We start from the raw sequence: 19225 nt of genomic DNA on the forward strand, positions 1-19225 counted from the left end.
GCCTCTTTAATTTCTTCATCAAAAACGTGGACATCACACCACTAACTTTATCAAAATGATCCATGGTTATCATAGTAAAACTGCTTTATTTTATTTTGTTGGATTTCTGAATGCTTGACACTATACAATCAATCAAACAACTCCATTAATACAATAATAGCCACAGTTAACTTTCTACAGCAACAATTGTAATTTAAAAATAAAAATCTATTTGATCCCTTACAGTAGGAGGGTTTTTTTTTTTTTTTTTTTTTTTTGAGGGAGGGGGCACAACAATACTATTCAGCAACCATTTGGCCAGTAGAATTTCTATTCTAAAAATGGCTCATACCTATTTATTATTTTGCACTCCTAAATTACTAAATTACTGTCACTGCAACATTTTATTAAAACAGTGGTCAAATATCCAAGCTAGAAACAACAATAAGCTGGGGCCGTCGCTGATCTTTGACCACAAAGGGTTTTAATAACAATTACACAAACTACAAAAGTAAAAAAAAAAGTAAAACAATGGGTTTATTGAAGTTGTTTTAGTTTTTACTAATTAACTAGTAAATGTAATGCAAATCTACTGTAAATCAGGTGAGCATTGTTCGGTTTGAGCCACCAGATGGCGCCAGTGTCCATATCAAACTCACTGTGGCGTCTTCACGGTTTTTCACGGTTGTCTTAATAATAATTATAAGAGCTGATCGATTCTCATCAAGTGATGGTGTTCAGCAAGAGCTACTGTACATACTGCGTGTGAAAATATTTGTAAAAAATAATAATAAACAACAACAACAACAAAAAAAAAAAAACTTCTTTGTGAGGACGCCAGGAATAAGTAATTCGAAATAAATAAATAAAAGGCAAGTAGCCTATGGACAAAAACAATTAATTAATTTTTCATTCATCAGTCAGTTTTTAGGTTTCAGGCTATTTTTAGCCAGACTTTGTACAAAGATGATTCTCAACTATCTCATGAAAGATATAACTGAATGAATTGATCCAGTACTGTACTTAATGCAATATGTTCATAAATTGGCAACTTGGCAACATATTTATCTCATATTTCATAGGAGTATTGATCTATAATTATCTCCCTAAAATGCCAGTGTAATTATGCATTTAAGAACTGAGTAATATTTATTAACTACATGTACTTACTATAAGACTGTGATTAGGGTTTGTCTTAGGGTTACTTGCATGTAATTCTGCGTAATTAATTGTTATTATATTAGTAAGTATGTGTAACAAGGACACCTTAAAATAAAGTGTTAACAGAAATTGTATTACTTAAAAAAAAAAAAAAAAAAAAACTACCTGTAATAAAATAAAATAAATATATACAATATGAATAAGTCCTTGTCTTTTTGTTAGTTGTCAAACCCTCCTTTCTCATTTCCATTTAGTTTAACCCTTTAAGCCTGGAGGGATATGCACAAAATGATGACTCCAAGATAGCAAGGAGAGTCAAAAGGTATGCTTTATTTTGATATAGGGGGTTGTGGTTTAACCACAATTTCGTCTCATGTTGCTTCACTCCTTAAAAAAAAAAAGAAAGAAAGAAAGAAAAAAAAACAGTTCTCCAGAGAAACACCCACAGTTCCTTGCAAATGTAAACGTGGAAGAAAATTCAGTGCTTCTGTCGAGCAAATTAATTCAGAGGAGGACAAAAACATTTGGCATTATTCAAGGTAAGTTAGTAAATATTATTATAAATAGGCTATAGTAAATAATATTAACATTAACATACATTACTAAACTGTTACTAAAATGTATCAGATTTCCGGTAAAAACAGCAGAAGCACGTCTTAGATCTTAAAATCTTAGTCCCAGTAGACAGCAAACTGAAATTAACACAGATGAGGCTTTCTGTGACAAACTTATATAGCTCTTTCGCGCAATGCAGCGATAAGTTTTTTTTTTTTATTATTATTTTATTTTTTATTTTTTTGGTTTCTGCCCGACGGAGTTGTCATTTTCACGTCCTGCAACACGTTTAATTAACAGCTGCATTTGCGCCCAAACATGAGCGAACTGGTCTGAAAACCAGGTGTGTTCAGGCGCATCTGGAGCCTTGCTATTTTAAAGCGAATGAAATAGACTGCGCCTTTGACCAACTGAAACCTGGTCTAAAGTCATTAGCGCAATATATATTATTATTTAGTATATATTATATATATTTATCTATATATTTATTCATATTTAAAGAGCGCGTTAGTGATATGCGCCTATAGGTGGATGATCAATGCGCTTAGAAACACACAGAGAAACGCGCAGCAGCGCACAAACATGACAAATATTTAAAATTAAAGGATTACAATGTAAAAGATTATTATTGCGCCCCGTGGATGTATAGTGTCCTAAACCAGCAAAAGTGGAATCGGACACGCCCTAAATCAGAGATCCTATCTGCAAAAAACACCAGGAGGCCTCTTTGCTCTCAAAGATTATTTAGTTTTAGTTTTGTTTTTTAATTTGGCCAGTGGCTATGAATATCATTTATTTTAATGCGGTTTCGCTGTCGCCCTTTCTAGGTAAAAATCAGTCAAGTCATGTAACGTTAATTTACAGTCTTGCTCGAGACTGAAAAAAAAAAAAAAAAAAAAAAAAAAGCATAGAGAGCCGCAGAATAGACCGTGTTTCTCGAGCTCTTTTCGCGAGCTCAATTCGAGACGGAGTGAAACAGACGAATGTGTTTCATACATTCATTCATAACCTCTAATATAAAATATGATTGAAAAGGTAAAATGTGTTGACATTTGCCATCTTTTTTTGCAGTCCATGCCAGTGAGGGGTGCAACTCAGTATGGCACCAGGAGTAAATGATTAAATTCTACACATTTTCATTGCTCAAAATCCTAACGTGTATCAATTTGCATATAGAATATGTATATATATTTTTTCTTTTAAAAAGGAAAGTTTGCAAGTTTGTAATTCAAGAAGTAGTCTATTAGAGATATTTCACTGTTTTTATATTCAGATTCTTAATAAACTTTTCATTTTGAATCTTTGTTTTCAAGGCCCTACATCATTCAGTCCCAGAGATATGGGGATCTCAGGCTCCATTTCCAGCTTAATGAATATTACCCATTTTCAGTGACTGATTGGCAACATATGCTGGTCAATCCAAATACAGCTGATGTTACTTAAAGAGAAATGTTTAAAGAATAAATCATGTTGAAACTAGAAATGTAGCTTGAAAATGAATGTTTCACTGTAGTTGATCTGATCACATTGTGATTTTGTTATGGAGATGTTTGCACTGCAGAGACCCCTGCTATAAAACTCTGACTACTTTTTATTTTTTCTCGTTTAACAGTCTATAACATACTATGGAATCTGCTTTAGAACTACTTTATAAAACTCTAGATGACCTGGAAAAAGATGATCTGAAGAGATTTAGGAGTCTCTTAAAAGAAGATGGGCGTATTGGAGCTGGTAAACTGGAGAATGCTGGTGTCACTGATGTAGTGAATATGATGGTGGAGTGTTATGGACCAGAAGAAGCTGTAAAGATCACACTGAAGATCTTGAATAAGATGAACCAGAACCAGTTGGCTAAAGAGTTACAGGAGAAACACGAAGAAGGTAATTAAGGCAAAAATACTGATCACAGAAAAAGAGGCAGCACAGATTCAGAGAAGAGAGTATATCCAGAAGCAGCCATTAGCACAATATTATTGTTTTGAATTTGATGTGGAGCTACCTGTTCAGTAGAGATGTCACACTTCTAGTTTCTCCCGGTTTGGTGTGTATTGCAGTTTTGAGGTCACAGTTTTGGTTTGGTTTGGTATTGGGTGGGAATTGCTGGGGTGAGCTATTCTTAATGTGGTATCAGAAATTACTACAATAATACTAATTTGTTGGAAAAATAAAATACTTGGAACAATTTTCCTTAAAAAAAAACCTTTCAGTAAAATTTCTGTAATCTCTTATGATGTGCTCCATCATGCATGTGCATATTTAAAGCGGTGGTTGACTGTTTTTTCTAGGCTTGATTGTGTTTATGGGGTGAAGTCTAATATGTGTTCATGCTTTGTTTTTTAAAAATCACATTATTTTTCATAATTTACCTTTATTCCACACCGCTCTCTCACAAATGCCTTGATTATTTCTTGTTTTTATGGAGCCCCTCCCTCTGAAATACTCAATGAGCTGGGATTGGTTAGCTGGCTCAGAGTGTTGTGATTCGCTAAACTGCCGAGTGTGCATCTGAACATCCCGCCCCTCACCTCAGCGCATGTGCTGCGGTTGTATTGTAAACAATTTACAACAAACTATTTTTACACCACTACTGTTCAATAGCCAGTGGAAGAAGACCAAAGGGGGCTTAACATGTGTCCTCTTGGGATGGTCAAAGAAGAAACCAACCAAAGAGAGCCCATTTGACACAAGGAAACCTGAGCATAAAAAAGAGGAGAGACAGTGCTTTCCTTAAATACAATAAAGCTGCATTTATTTGATCAATACAATTAGAAAAACGTAATTTTGTAGAATATTACTATTTAAGATAATTTTCTGTTACTATCAGTGCTGAGAATTGTTGTGCTACTTAATATTTAGTGTACACTGTGACACATTATATTTTTCATGATTCACAGATGAACAAAGTTTGAGAAACAGCATTTATTTAAAGTATAAATATTTTGTAACTTTATAAATGTAGTTCTCGATCAATAATGCATCCTCACTGAAGAGAAAGATAATAATAATAAAAAATTCATAAAAAATATTTTTCTCATTCTTTTTTCTCTCTTCACAGTGCAAAAATCATTAGAGGCATCTAAGAAACACACCAGAGAAAAAGGTGAACCATCTTAGGTCACGTCTTTACATTTGGTTTGAAATTATTTTGGCATGTTTGATGTATATTGATTTCAGTACAGAATTGCTTTCAGTACTATATATTTACATACCATATTTCTGCAATACTTGATTTTGATGACAGTCATTCCAATGTGAAAAACCTTTGTGTTTAATTTGATGATCTTGTTTTATTCCCCCCTTTCCCCATTTTATATATGTTTTTCCATACAAGTTGATTTCTGGCTGCAGGAATTCTTGATAAATCACAAAATTAAAATAAAGGAGAAAGTGGAACATATATTTGAGGGTAAAGAGGCAAAGGAAAAACATCTGAAGAATGTTTTCACAGAACTCTACATTACAGAAGGGGATATTAAAGAAGTCAATCATGAACATGAGGTTCTGCAGATTGATGATGCCTTTAAAACCTGTAAATCACAGAACAGCTCAATCAAATGCAATGACGTATTTAGTCTGAACAAAAATAAGAAAAAGATTGTGCTGACCAAAGGCATTGCTGGCATTGGAAAAACTGTCTCAGTGCAAAAGTTCATTTTGGACTGGGCAGAAGGAAAAGCCAATGGCAATATTGACTGTGTGTTTTTGCTTCCATTCCGGAAGATTAACTGCATAAAAAACAGAGAGATCAGTCTGCATGAATTTCTACAAAAGTTTAATCCTGAAATGCAGGACCTGGAAACAACAAAGATAAATAAGGTATATAAATGTACGCTTGCATTCATCTTTGATGGACTGGATGAGAGTCGACTGACTCTGGATTTTGACAGTGGAATGGTGACGAGTGTTGAGGAGCGATCATCTGTAGATGAACTGTTTACAAGTCTGGTAAATGGGACTCTGCTTCCATCAGCGCTTGTCTGGGTGACCTCGCGACCTGCAGCAGCCAATCAGATCCCTCCTGAGTATGTTGGGTTGTTCACAGAGGTGCGAGGATTCACTGACCAGCAGAAGGAGGAGTATTTCAGAAAGAGAATTAAAGATGAGACTCAGGCCTCCAGAATCATCTCACATATTAAGAAATCTCGAAGTCTTTACATCATGTGCTACATTCCCGTGTTCTGTTGGATCACAGCCACTGTTCTTCAGAACATCACTATTGGGAACAACGCAGAGGACATCAACACAACACTCACTGAAATGTACATCCACTTTCTGCTGATACAGATGAACATGAAGAACCAGAAGTATGACCGAAAAACACAAAGAGAACATACCAAGCTGTTAGATTCCAATAAAACAATGATTTTGAAGTTAGCCAAGCTAGCGTTTGAACAACTAAAGAAGGAAAATATTGTTTTCTACGAGAAAGATCTGCAAGCATGTGATATTGATGTGAGTGACTTTGAGTCCACAGGAATCCTGACTGAGATCTTCAAGCAAGAGGCTGTACTTCACGAGGTGAAGGTCTTCTGCTTTGTGCATCTGAGTGTTCAAGAGTTTCTCGCTGCTGTGCATGTGTTTCTTTGCTACCTGCACAAGAACATGAACGAGCTTCAGTTTTTCTTTGAAGAAACACAAAATGAGGTCAGGCTAATCTGTGAGCTTCAGTCTGAAAGTCCATTGCATTATTTGCTAGTGAAGGCTGTTGAGAAAGCAGTGCAAAGTCAGAGAGGACATTTAGACCTCTTTTTGCGGTTTCTGATGGGCATTTCACTGGAATCCAATCAGAACCTGCTCAGAGGCCTGTTCCCTCACACTGAAGATAGCAAAGACAGCGTCACAAAAACAATCAAGCACATTAGAAAACTATTACAAGAGTACACTTCACCTGAAACTTCAGTAAACCTGTTTTACAGCTTGCTGGAGCTGAATGACAATTCATTATATATGGAAATCAAAAGTTACATCAAATCATATACAAGAACCCGCCTCTCATCTTCCATGTGTTCATTGCTGGCCTACGTACTGATGATGTCACAGGAGGTGCTGGATCAGCTTGACCTGCATAGGTACGAGACATCATGGGGAAACCAAAAGAGATTCCTCCCCGCTGTGAGATGCTGCAGGAAAGCCTTGTAAGTAACTTGCTGACATTTGTTTATTTATTTTTTAGCTCTAAAAACAATATCAGTGTAAAATGCAGTCTGAAGTCTCTTGCTTTTACTGATTTTGGAGATTAAAATCAATATTTACTTGAATAACTGTAATAACTGCTGGTTTCGTCTGGTCAGAGGAGAACTGGCCCCCCAACTGAGCCTGGTTTCTCCCAAGGTTTTTTTCTCCATTCTGTCACGATGGAGTTTTGGTTCCTTGCCGCTGTCGCCTCTGGCTTAGTTGGGGTCACTTCATCTACAGACACACAGACTGAAGTAGTTTAAGTCTTTGGTTATTTTAATTGTAATGATTTTGGCTCACATTTAACAAAAACCCACCAATTCACTATCTCAACAAGTGATATTAGTGATTTGTTTGCCTTCTGGAAAACTTGGTAGGGGCTCCTTTAGCTTTAATTACTGCATCAATTAGGCATGACATGGAGGTGATCTGTTTGTGGTACTGCTGAGGTGGTATGGAAGCCCAGGTTTCTTTGACAGTGGCCTTCAGGCCATCTTTGGTCTCTTGTTTCTCATTTTCCTCTTGACAATACCCCAGATTTTCTATGGGGTTTAGGTCTGGTGAGTTTGCTGGCCAGGCAAGCAAACCAACACCATGGTTATTTAACCAATTTTGGTGCTTTTGGCAGTGTGGGAAGGTGCCAAATCCTACTGGAAAATGAAATCAGTATCTTCAAAAAGCTGGTCAGCATAAGGAAGCATGAAGTGCTCCACGGTTTCTTGGTAAACAGGTGCAGTGACTTTGGTTTTCAAAAAACACAATGGACCAACATAGAATGCATAGTCGATATAAAAAAAACTGGATGATGAGTAATTTCTTAATGAATTTACTAAATTCTGAAAAAAACAAAGGTGTTAATTATAGGAAACTAAAAACTCTGCATGTGTTAACATATAACACTGTCTAAGACTTGATAGCTGCTCTGTTAATTCTATGTCATCAGTTAGGAACCTAGGTGTGCTATTTGATAGCAATCTTTCCTTAGAAAGCCACATTTCTAGCATTTGTAAAACTGCATTTTTCCATCTAAAAAAAAAATAAAAAATCTAAATTACGGCCTATGCTGTCAATGTCAAATGCAGAAATATTAATCCATGCATTTATAACCTCAAGGTTAGATTATTGTAATGCTTTACTGGGTGGTTGTTCTGCATGCTTAGTTAATAAACTACAGCTAGTCCAAAATGCAGCAGCAACAGTTCTTAGGGTGTACTCACACTAGGCATGGTTGCCATGAACCGGGCCTGAGTACGATTGTCCCCCCTCCCCACTCCCCCTCTGGCCTGCACTCACATATAGGGTTTCAGCATTCGTGCCGGAGCACGCTTACGTCATTATGGTGCGATGGTTTCGGGATAAACAGGAAGAGCGGCGCTCTCTGAACACAATGGAGTGCATCGCTCTGTTTTCTTTGTGGAAAATTTTGTGTTGTTTGGTCCACAGCCTGTTGTTAAACAGATGTGTCGCGAAAATTTTCACGTAATCGTGCTGCTCGTATGAGGATGTTTGCAAGGTACCAGCTGAAGTGCAGCAAGGACTTTGCAGTTTTTAGTTTTTATGCGTTTTGCACCTCTGCCGTAGACCAAAGCGACCCTTTCCCTGCCATGTTGGTTTTGGAGCGTCGAAAAACCGTGATGCAAAGCGTCCTTTTCCGTGCTCCGGCACGGTTAGCGCTCACACGGCATGCGAACCGCGCCCGAGTCCAACTGAACCGTACCCTGGCCCACCTCTTCCAAGCGGGCCAGGGCCGGCTAATCGAGCCGCGCCCGGGCACGATTCGGAGCACTCACACTAGTCAAACGAACCGCACTTTGGTGGTCAAACGCACTCGGGCACGGTTCAGACTGGCAGTGTGAGTACACCCTTACTAGAACCAGGAAGTATAACCATATTAGTCCGGACCTGTCAACACTGCGCTGGCTCCCTATCAAACATCGTATAGATTTTAAAATATTGCTTATTACTTATAAAGCCCTGAATGGTTTAGCACCTCAGTATTTGAATGAGCTCCTTTTACATTATAATCCTCTACGTCCGCTACGTTCTCAAAACTCAGGCAATTTGATAGTACCTAGAATATCAAAATCAACTGCGGGTGACAGATCGTTTTCCTATTTAGCGCCTAAACTCTGGAATAACCTACCTAACATTGTTCGGGAGGCAGATACACTCTTGCAGTTTAAATCTAGATTAAAAACCCATCTCTTTAACCTGACTTACACATAACTGTCAGGGATCGGTCAGATCCGGTTCCTACCAATCAGCCACGATCCACATCACCTGAGTACTAACCAGCCACACCTGCTACGCATTACGTAATCCAATCACCAACAGTATAAGAGCACTCACCCACATCACAGATCCCCGTTAAGCCTCCAACAGGAACAGACTCTTCACTCTCATCTCCTGAAGCTCTCCTTGCCAGACATAACGTATACTCACCTTTTGGTGTTACACTAACCTGTGTCTTTGCTCTGCTACCTTCAGGACCGCTGATCATCAGCTCTGTAACGGTGATTCTATGGTCGCTGAAATCTCCTGTAATTGTCCTGATGTAGTTACTGTCTTCGGCATCTAAGGATTGAGACAACGACAGTGAACAATCTTAATTGTGGCTTTGACGTTACAAGAACCTAGCGAACTTACCTGCCTGGATATTCCATTCCATGTGACACTCAGAGCACCTATATCAGTGGAGATTCTACGAGCACTTGAGGACACGGATTCACCACACTTGTACATATATCACTCAATAAATCACTGTTCTGAATTCACCTTATCTCTGCATCATGAGTATATCCTGACAATAACATACTAATATGCTTCTAATATCCAAATCCATTAAAGGTTTTTTAGGTTGCATTAATTAGGTAAACTGGGAACACTTCCCATAACACCTGATGTACTTGCTGCAACATTAGAAGTATGGCATCTATGCAAATATTAGTCTGTTTCTCTCTTATTCTGAGGTCAATGTAGCCACCAGATCCAGTCAGAGGTTCACTGCAGTCACCCGGATCCAGTACGTATCCAGACCAGATGGTGGATCGGCACGTAGAAAGGACCTCTACAGCCCTGAAATACAGCAGAGACCACGACAACTAGAGCCCCAGATACAGATACAAATTCTTGAATGATTTTGCTTGACAATCCTAATAAGGCTGCGATTCTCTCGGTTGGTTGTGCATCTTCTCCTCCAGACTTTTTCCTTCCACTCAACTTTCTGTTAACATGCTTGGATACAGCACTCAGTGAACAGCCAGCATTTTTGGCAATTAATGTTTGTGGCTTACCCTCCTTGTGAAGGGTGTCTTCTGGACAACTGTCCAATCAGCAATCTTCACCATGATTCTGTAGCCTAGTGGACCAAACTGAGAGACCATTTTGAAGGCTCAGGAGACCTTTGCAGTTGTTTTGAGTTGATTAGCTGATTGGCATGTAACCATATTCTAATTTGCTGTGAATTGGTGGGTTTTTGTTAAATGTGAGCAAAAATCATCACAATTAAAAGAACCAAAGATATTAAAACAAAATAAACACAAAAATATGTTTTGGACAAATATTTATTTTTCACAGACTCTATGGATGTGGTCTCGATAATACCTGCTGTGAAACTGTGGCTGTGGCACTGCAGATACCAGACTCACCCCTGATAGAGCTGGACATGAGTGACAATGATCTGAAGGACTCAGGAGTGAAGCTGCTCTCTGATGCACTGAAGAGCCCAAACTGTCAGCTGAAGATACTGAGGTTTGAGAATCAGATGTTTTTATCTGTTGATTTGATACACATGAAGTATAATCACCCAAATCAAATAAGTTATTGAAAGTTAAAAAGCCTTTATTCACATTATGTTCATCACAGCCAAAACATTAATAATGATTAAAAACTACATTTGGCCTTCAGCCTTCCTCAGAATGTGTCAGGTACCAAATGGATGACAGGTGTAGGTATAATTAATCAGTGAAGTTGGGAGAAACCAAATGAACCTTTACAGAGGGACCTGATTTCCCCACACTTTCATTTGTTTTACTTTACTTTTAGATTTATTTTCAGAGTAGTTTTTTGATCATATTTTATCAAAATGTTTGCCAGTCATTCAAAACCCTCAAATATGACACTATATGCACATCCAAGTGTTTGTGTAGAGTCTGGAAGCTGTTAGTGCAGAGATCGTCAAAACTGCTCCTGGGGGCCCACTGTCCTGGAAAGTTTATTTCCAACCTGCTACAGCACACCTGCCTGTGTATTTTCAAGCATTCTTGAGGAGCTTGATCAGCTGCTTCAGGTGTGTTTGATTAGGGTTGTATCTGAATTATGCAGGACAGTGGGTCCCTAGGAACAGGATGGAAGATCTCTGTGTGCTTACTGTATGACATGAAGGCACCAGTGCAATAACTTGGATTTTTCCTGATAACAGCGGAAAAACTGGTTAACAATCTGAGTTCACCTTTATTTCCAACAGAATGTGTTGAACTTATTAAATGATAACAGAAACTGCAATTTTTATCAGTATTAAAGGAATGTGTAATTGTTCATTTTTTATTACTCTGTTCAGATTGTATTGCAGCAATCTCACTGATCAGAGCTGTGAATTCATGGGATCAGTTCTACAATCATCAAACTCTCGTCTGATAGAGCTGGACATGAGTCGCAATAAGCTGCAGGACTCAGGAGTGAAGCTGCTCTCTGATGCACTGAAGAGCCCAAACTGTCAGCTGGAGATACTGAGGTTTGAGAATAAGATGCATTTTATATGTTAATTTAATACACATTAAAAGTCAGAATTTACCTCAGAAGAACAGCATGATCCATCTGTGTTCAGTGGAGGATATTTCTTTCTGATGAAAAAATAATTTATTCTTTCATTAGATGTACAACATGTTATTTTAATATACACATTAGTAGTTCAATGGATCACAAAAATAATGATCATATTGCTTTTTTTGAGTCATGGGTCAGATTATTTGGACTTTTAGCTAATGTAACAAGGTTTGTATAAAGTGTGGCAGATTAACTTTATCTTAATATTTGCTTAAAACATAACAGATTGTAATTTTGGTGCAAAAAAAGTTTATTATTGCCTCAACACTCACTCATTATTGTACTACTCTTCGATGTATCATTAAACAGAATATTCTATGAATCATAAATACTGTAAACAGTGGTAAGCAAATATGTATATTTTTAAAGAACATACATGCTAATTTATCAAAACAATATAATATAAACAGATTGAACCATGTTCCCTTATAATCAAATTGACCCCGTACACTGTTGAAACTTTAACAAACCCTTAAACTCATAACACCAAACGTGTCCCTAACCTTACCCGCATCACACCTCAACAGCAGCAGAAGTGTTGTGCATTAACACAAGCTTTTAATCACTGTATAACATGTTCAGATCTTTTTAGATTTCCAATAAGTGCTTGATCATATGGAAATGAAAGTTTAATGGCATTTCCAATCATTTTAACTTACATGAAATAATGATTTGTCTGAACATTGTCTAATGTTTAATAAGTTTAATAGCAAACATTAACAAGCACACTATCTTACATTTGTTACTGCTTGAATACATATTAAATTAGATTAGATTAGATTAGATTCAACTTTATTGTCACTGCACATTATTAGCATCTACAGGTAACTAGAATTGCAATAAGCAGTAAGTACAGAATAAAGGTCTATAATATGTACAATAACTATACAGGTAAGTGTTATGGACATAATTTACAGATATTAAATACTATAAGCACGATATACAGATAGGTGTACTATGAACATACTATACAGATGGGCTATGTAAAAGTGTATGTACACTATAGGCAGAACTATGAACATAATTTACAGTATTGCAATAGACAGTAAAGTGCATTGAAAATATTACAGTGTGCAAATTGGCACCTGCAAAGTGATGCACCTGCAAAGCGCAGACCACGAGCTCCACGCGACATTCATTTAACACCAGTGAGAACATTCTCTCTCTTTGTATTCCTTTATTCGCAGCACTAAAACGTCTCCTAACAAAGAGATTAAGACGGACCACGAAGTAAAAACAAAGAAAGGTACAGTCTTATAGAGTCTGTTAGCACACGTCTCACTGAGATCTTGTCGGATCCTCTGCACTTCATCGCGAATGTGCTTGATCCGCGTTATAAAGACCATTAATTGGATGCGGAAATAAGGCAGCGCGCACGAGAAATGATCCAGGCCGCGCTGGTTGCGGAGAACCCGCGTGGAGACGGAGAAGCGCCAAGCGCAGGAGACAGATCAGAGCGCAGAAAAAAGACTGGTCTTTGCACCAGATGAGTGGCATGCACCATCGTTGTCTGATATGTTCAGTGGAATTCTGCAAGAAAGTGCCTCAAATAATAATAATACGTTGGCTATTTTGTTCTTAGGCTACTACACACACACACACACACACACTCAAACATATATACATACATAATATCAGATTGTAGCCATATTTATGCTAGATTTTCTGCTAGATTTCTGCTTTTGATAAAAATGTTTATTTATGCCCTGGCCCTATTTAAATACACTCTCTCAAATATGGCTCAAATGTCAGGCAGATGACAAGCTCAACTGCTCAACAGCTAGATGGTTAACTGTCTGAAGTCCCCATCCCCAGAAGTGATAACAGTCTTGCCAACTGGAGAAGTAATGCACTTTCTAGTCCTACATAGAAAAAATTCAAATGCACTTCACCTAAATGCACTTTGTTTTTATGAGAGAACTGTTCATTTTAAAACCTTTCTGCAGGCCAGTAGGCCTGTACATTATTATTATTTATACACATGAGTGGGATACATTTTTTGTTTGAATTTTATTTTATACTGTGCATTGTTGCAATGTGCTTAATAAATATTTGCATCATTTGTAATTAAGTTTTTTTAATGTTTTTTTTTTAATAAGTTATGTAATTGTAATTATCTTTGAAACTTTAATATTAATTTATGCAATTGCAATGTCTTAATTTTAGTAAAGTTAGTACACTGTCATAGCAATAAATGCAATGGTACTAATAATTGGCATAATTTCTTTCGGTGTTTCGGTTTCGGTTTTCGGCCTTGGTTTTCTCTTTTTGGTTTTCGGTTTCGGCCAAGAATTTTCATTTCGGTGGATCCCTACTTAAGACATAACTGATTTGTTCAACCTACAGCTCAACCTTGCAAAGACTGAGCTTCTTGTTTTCCTGCCACTCCGACACTACAGCATGATGTCACCATCCAGCTACGTTGATCAAAAATAACCCCATCAAGTTCAGTCAGAAATCTTGGTGTAATCTTTGATAACCAGCTGACCTTCAAGCACCACATTGTAAAGGCTGCTTACTTATGCAAGTCTGCATTACATAACATCAGAAAGATCAGGCCCTTCCTAATGGAGCATGCTTCACAAATTGTAATTTCTATGCTGGACTGCTGCAATGATCCTCTGGCTGGACTTACATCACGTGCAATCAAACCCCTTCAAATGATTCAGAATGCAGCAACACTACTGATCTTCAACAATAATTTTTTTTTTTGTGTTTTTCACCAAAATTGCTGTTTCATTCAATTAATAATTGTTTGGGGACCTCTTGTGACGACATTAATATAAGTGGGTCGTTCAGGGGAGGAAATCGGTCTAGAGTGGAGATCTTGAAGACTGGAGATGGTGGAGGGGGAGAGGTCCTTGCCTGAGGCCAGGCTCGTGCCTTCCACTGGTGCATCAAGGGGCCGTGGTGTCCCGATGCCTAAAGAGATTGTGTCCTGGTTGCACAGGGTCTATGCAGAGAAAAACACGGTGAAGAGGTGGTGGGAGTGTTCATACCGTAGACTTAACTTGGACTTGAGCATGGCTTTCCGCTCTTGCAGTTGCTTCTCCATTAGATCGTGGATCTGCTTCTCCATGGCTTCCAGCTCCAGCTGTACTGAGTGCAGGTCGAACCTGTCCTCACCTGACCTCACCTCAACTATTAATGACTTATTCTGCATGACCATATTTTAGATCCCTTAATGTACCCCACTGTTGGGAACGTTACTTTAAAAAAGTAATTAGTTATAGTTACTCACTACTTGTTCCAAAAAGTAACCGAGTTAGTAACTGAATTACTCTCTAATAAAAATAACTCCTTACCAGGGAAAGTAACTATTTGTGTTACTTTTAAAAAAAAAAAAAAAGGTGCTATATGTCAAAGAATTTGTATTTTTTGAGCAGTCTTAAGTCATTTGAAATGAGTAGAATAGACAGGTGTTCGTACATAACTTTCGATATTTATTGCACGTCAACAGACAGCAAGAGTTTTGTCCTGCACTTAAAGTATTATATTTGTAAGAAAAGATTTTTTGGCCACTAGCTTTGTAGATGCGTGTGTCGTTGTGAGATGCTTCATTAAATTAGAGTTGCTTACAATGGATGTCGACAAAGTCTTTGCTCCTGGACATCATATACACATTACATGCATGTTCTTGCCTTTGACCACAATGAATTTTTAGTAGTGCTTATATCTCCACCTTGAAAATGGCAACTTTTCATTGGATTGCTCCTGACTCGCTATCTCTGCTGCTGCTGCGAATCTGTTTATCTGTTGCATGTGTGTGTGAGGTGCCGCTGGCGTGTGTGCTGGCATGTGTGAAAAACACTGGCTCTGATTGGCTACCATGAAACACATGACTCTGCCTTAGCCAATCATAATCGCTTATATCGTTATTAACCCACCTCCTCACTAGATGTGTGAGCCAGGGGTGCTTTCGGATTATACCCAATTTATTCAATTAATGCATAGTAACGCACCGCATTTAACGTCTTGTAATGTTAACAGCGTTATAAAGACGGGAAAAGTAATTAATTAGATTACCCCGTTACTGAAAAAATAACGTCGTTACCTAACGCCATTCTTTTAAATGGCGTTATTCCAAACACTGATGTACCCCATACAGAAACCTAACAATTAACTTACTGATTATTATTAAGCAGCAAGATAAGGGGTTGGGGAAACTGTGACAGTTAATAGTTAGTTAATAGTTTATTATTCCCAAAATAAAGTGTGACCAACAAATTAAATAAACTAATAAAATTATAATGCAAAAATTTTGTATGTGTATTTTTAAGAGTCAGGAAAAGAGGAAAGCAAAATGTTGTTGCACACAGTGTCAACAGCTCAATTTAAGATGCTGTTGATACAGTATCATTTACAAAGGACCTACACTTACCCAAGCACTGATATTTCCTCATGATCCACAGAATCTGGTAGACAGCTGTAAAAATCAACTCAAACCATATTTTCCTTTCAGCTGAACTTCTATTTTTTATATATACAGTATGTAAGAGATTCCACTTTATCTGCTTAAAATAAATGGATGTTTAATTTCTCAGTTATTTATTTCTCTGTTCAGATTACGGTACTGTTTTCTCACTGGTCAGAGCTGTGAATTTATGGCATCAGCTCTACAATTATCAAACTCTCGTCTGATAAAGCTGGACATGAGTGAGAATGCTCTGCAGGACTCAGGAGTGAGGCTGCTCTCAGATGCACTGAGGAGCCCAAACTGTCAGCTGAAGATACTGAGGTTTGAGAATCAGATGTGTTTTAATTATGTTAATTTTAAACACAAAGTTTCATTACCAAATCAAAAACTTTGTAATAACGTTCACTTGGAAGTCATTTATAAATGATTAGTTAATGATTAACTAATTATTTACAAAACATTCATAAGGAAGTAATATGTTAATACTTTTCATTAATAAATTAATAAGTGATATGTTCATATTTTGTATATGTTTTGTAGATTAAGTTCTAAATAATTTATAGCTTAAAATAATAATAAGTGATTCAATGATTAACTGATCATTTACAAAACATTACTATACATTCGCAGATAATTAAGTAATATCCTAACGATTTACAAATCTCATGTTATCTTAAAAAATAGCTTCATAAAATAATCAAACATATCCTTAGTAAATGGTTAATACACTGAATAAAAAAACGATTGAAAGTTAGTCAACTAAATTTGTTTATTTAAATGTAGCAAAAATTGACTACAACTACTTAAAAAACTTTTACATTCAATGAATCATTGCTTTCAGTATAGTTACTAGTTAATATATTTTTATTCACTTGTAAATCATTGAAATGTCAAAATTGTACTATTATTGCACAGTGTTATAAATGATCCATGTATCAGAAAATACATCTGCCTATAATCTCACAAGTCAGCCCTTACATTGTGGTACACACTACAAAGTTCAAAACCTATTGTGTAAATGCATTATTAAATAATTTCCAAACTTTCTGCAACCCCTAAACTAAAGTGTAAACTACTTGTCTGTTGTACATGTTTTACAAACCTGCTGGTTGCAAGTTGTGTGTGTACACACTGGGGTGAAAGATCTACGAAGGATGAGTAATGATTAAGTCAGGTTGTTATAAAACATTTAGTAGTTTCCAGCCATCTATTTTTGTGAGCTCATCTAAAGGGAGGACTGTTTTTACCTTGTAAAGGAGATTTAAAGGATCATTTATCTTCCCAACATAAAAGTTAAACACAACACAGATGGATACAAAACACTGAAATTTATCAAGATGCAAAAAAATTAAACTGTACAGCTGTAAGTACACTTGATAAAAAATGAAAAATAAACGTCTGTAATTCGTAGAAGAAAAAACATTCAACTGTACAGTTGTACAGTTTCATTTTATTGCATATTGGAATAAATATTTCTGAGTGTCCCTCTGTCTTGTTTGTTTATTTATTTATTTATTTTGTAAGGAACATAACTGAGACTTTAATCTGCTTTGTAATAGATCTGCTTATAAATCAAGAGCAATGCATAAATTAACTGCTTACTAATGATTATTCATGTTGGGACAAGGCTTTATAAAAGATGAACTGACCATTTACTAATGCTTACCTAATGATTCATAGAGTGCAGTTATTTTTAAAGTGTTACCGATTAGGGGATGCTGAAAGCTTTGTAAATTTATTCATCCATTTACACAACAGGATTGAATACTTTGTAGTGTGTAGCGCAATGTAAGTGCTCACTGGTGAGGGTGTAGACAGACTATTGTATTTTTAACGCTGTGAGATAATAATACAATGTTCTCATTTCAATGATTAAAATTGATTAATAATCAATTAAATAGTTACTTATTAACTTATAAACTAATTTACTATGGTTATGTTTGATTATCTCATGATATGCTATTTTTTTAAGATAAGTAAAGTGTTTTGTAAATGATTAGTTATTCATCATCTAATCACTTGTAAATGGTTTATAACTCAATCTACAAAACATAGATACAAATATTAACAAATCACATGTTAAGTTTTGTAAATTATTAGTTCATAATTAATTTCTTATAAATGTCTTACAACTGAATGTTATTATAAAGTGTTACCTTCTTTTTTAATTAGTTTTCAAATGAAAGACAAAATTAGTTAATCTAATCTGAGCGACGTCTCCAAATATTACTGCATAAATTAAAAATGTTCTAAATCTCAAATAGAAATGCTAATAAAAATACAAATACAACACACAAGTTTGTATATATAAAATTGGTGCTACAGGGTCTGAGGTAAAATATTAGTTGATTTCTCTTTATGTTTTGTTTAGTGATAAATGTAATTATCAATAGTCCAAGAGGATATGATGGACAGCTAATATATACTTGTCAGTTAAAAGCTACATTTAAAGCAACAGAATATTCTAAATAACATGACAAATGAGAACATAAATCTTGTTTTTGTTTACTCTGTCAACAGTCATGCAAGCATTAAATGTGTACAGTATAATATAAAACTTGCAATGTCTACCATGTTATTATTTTCGAACAAGATGTGAAAGATGTGAAATAATTTAAATATTTAACGTGTGTGTGTAATTATTCAGTTTGTTATTATTCTGTTCAGATTGCAGGAATGTAAACTCACTGGTCAGAGCTGTGAATTTGTGGCATCAGTTCTACGGTCATCAGACTCTCGTCTAATAGATCTAAACATGAGTCACAATGAGCTGCAGGATTCAGGAGTGAAGATACTCTCTGATGGACTGAAGAGCCCAAACTGTCAGCTGGAAAAACTGAGGTTTGAAATACAGATGTGTTTTTTATGTGAATTTGATCGACATGATGTAAGTGTTTGCAGTAAGGATGTAAAGATTCACTCATTGTCTCAAATGCTTTGATTGCAAATTCTGATTATGTATATACCTCAATCTTGATGCATGGATTTCTGAATTGTGAGACATTTGAGGCGTATCTTCAGTAGTATTATTTATTGTGAATCTGCTCTTTGGAGCTGCAGTCATCAAGTCTGACTAAATCAGCGAAACACTGTAGTTTTATACACATTTTAGAA

At 36.3% G+C, this 19225-nt stretch overlaps 1 protein-coding gene across 1 annotated transcript; it reads left to right on the plus strand.

Annotated features, from left to right (window-relative positions):
• The first annotated feature begins 1581 nt into the window (after positions 1-1581).
• On the plus strand, positions 1582-19115 carry LOC113051012 (NACHT, LRR and PYD domains-containing protein 12). The gene is made up of 8 exons (XM_026214587.1): positions 1582-1679; positions 3308-3576; positions 4751-4795; positions 5027-6830; positions 10447-10620; positions 11429-11602; positions 16259-16432; positions 18779-19115. Exons 2-8 carry the CDS (start codon positions 3321-3323, stop codon positions 19050-19052), a joined length of 2901 nt encoding a protein of 966 aa, XP_026070372.1. The 5' UTR covers positions 1582-1679; positions 3308-3320; the 3' UTR covers positions 19053-19115.
• Positions 19116-19225: the final 110 nt, after the last annotated feature.

Source organism: Carassius auratus, chromosome 31 (genome assembly GCF_003368295.1).
Source record: "Carassius auratus strain Wakin chromosome 31, ASM336829v1, whole genome shotgun sequence".
Lineage (NCBI taxonomy): Eukaryota > Metazoa > Chordata > Actinopteri > Cypriniformes > Cyprinidae > Carassius > Carassius auratus.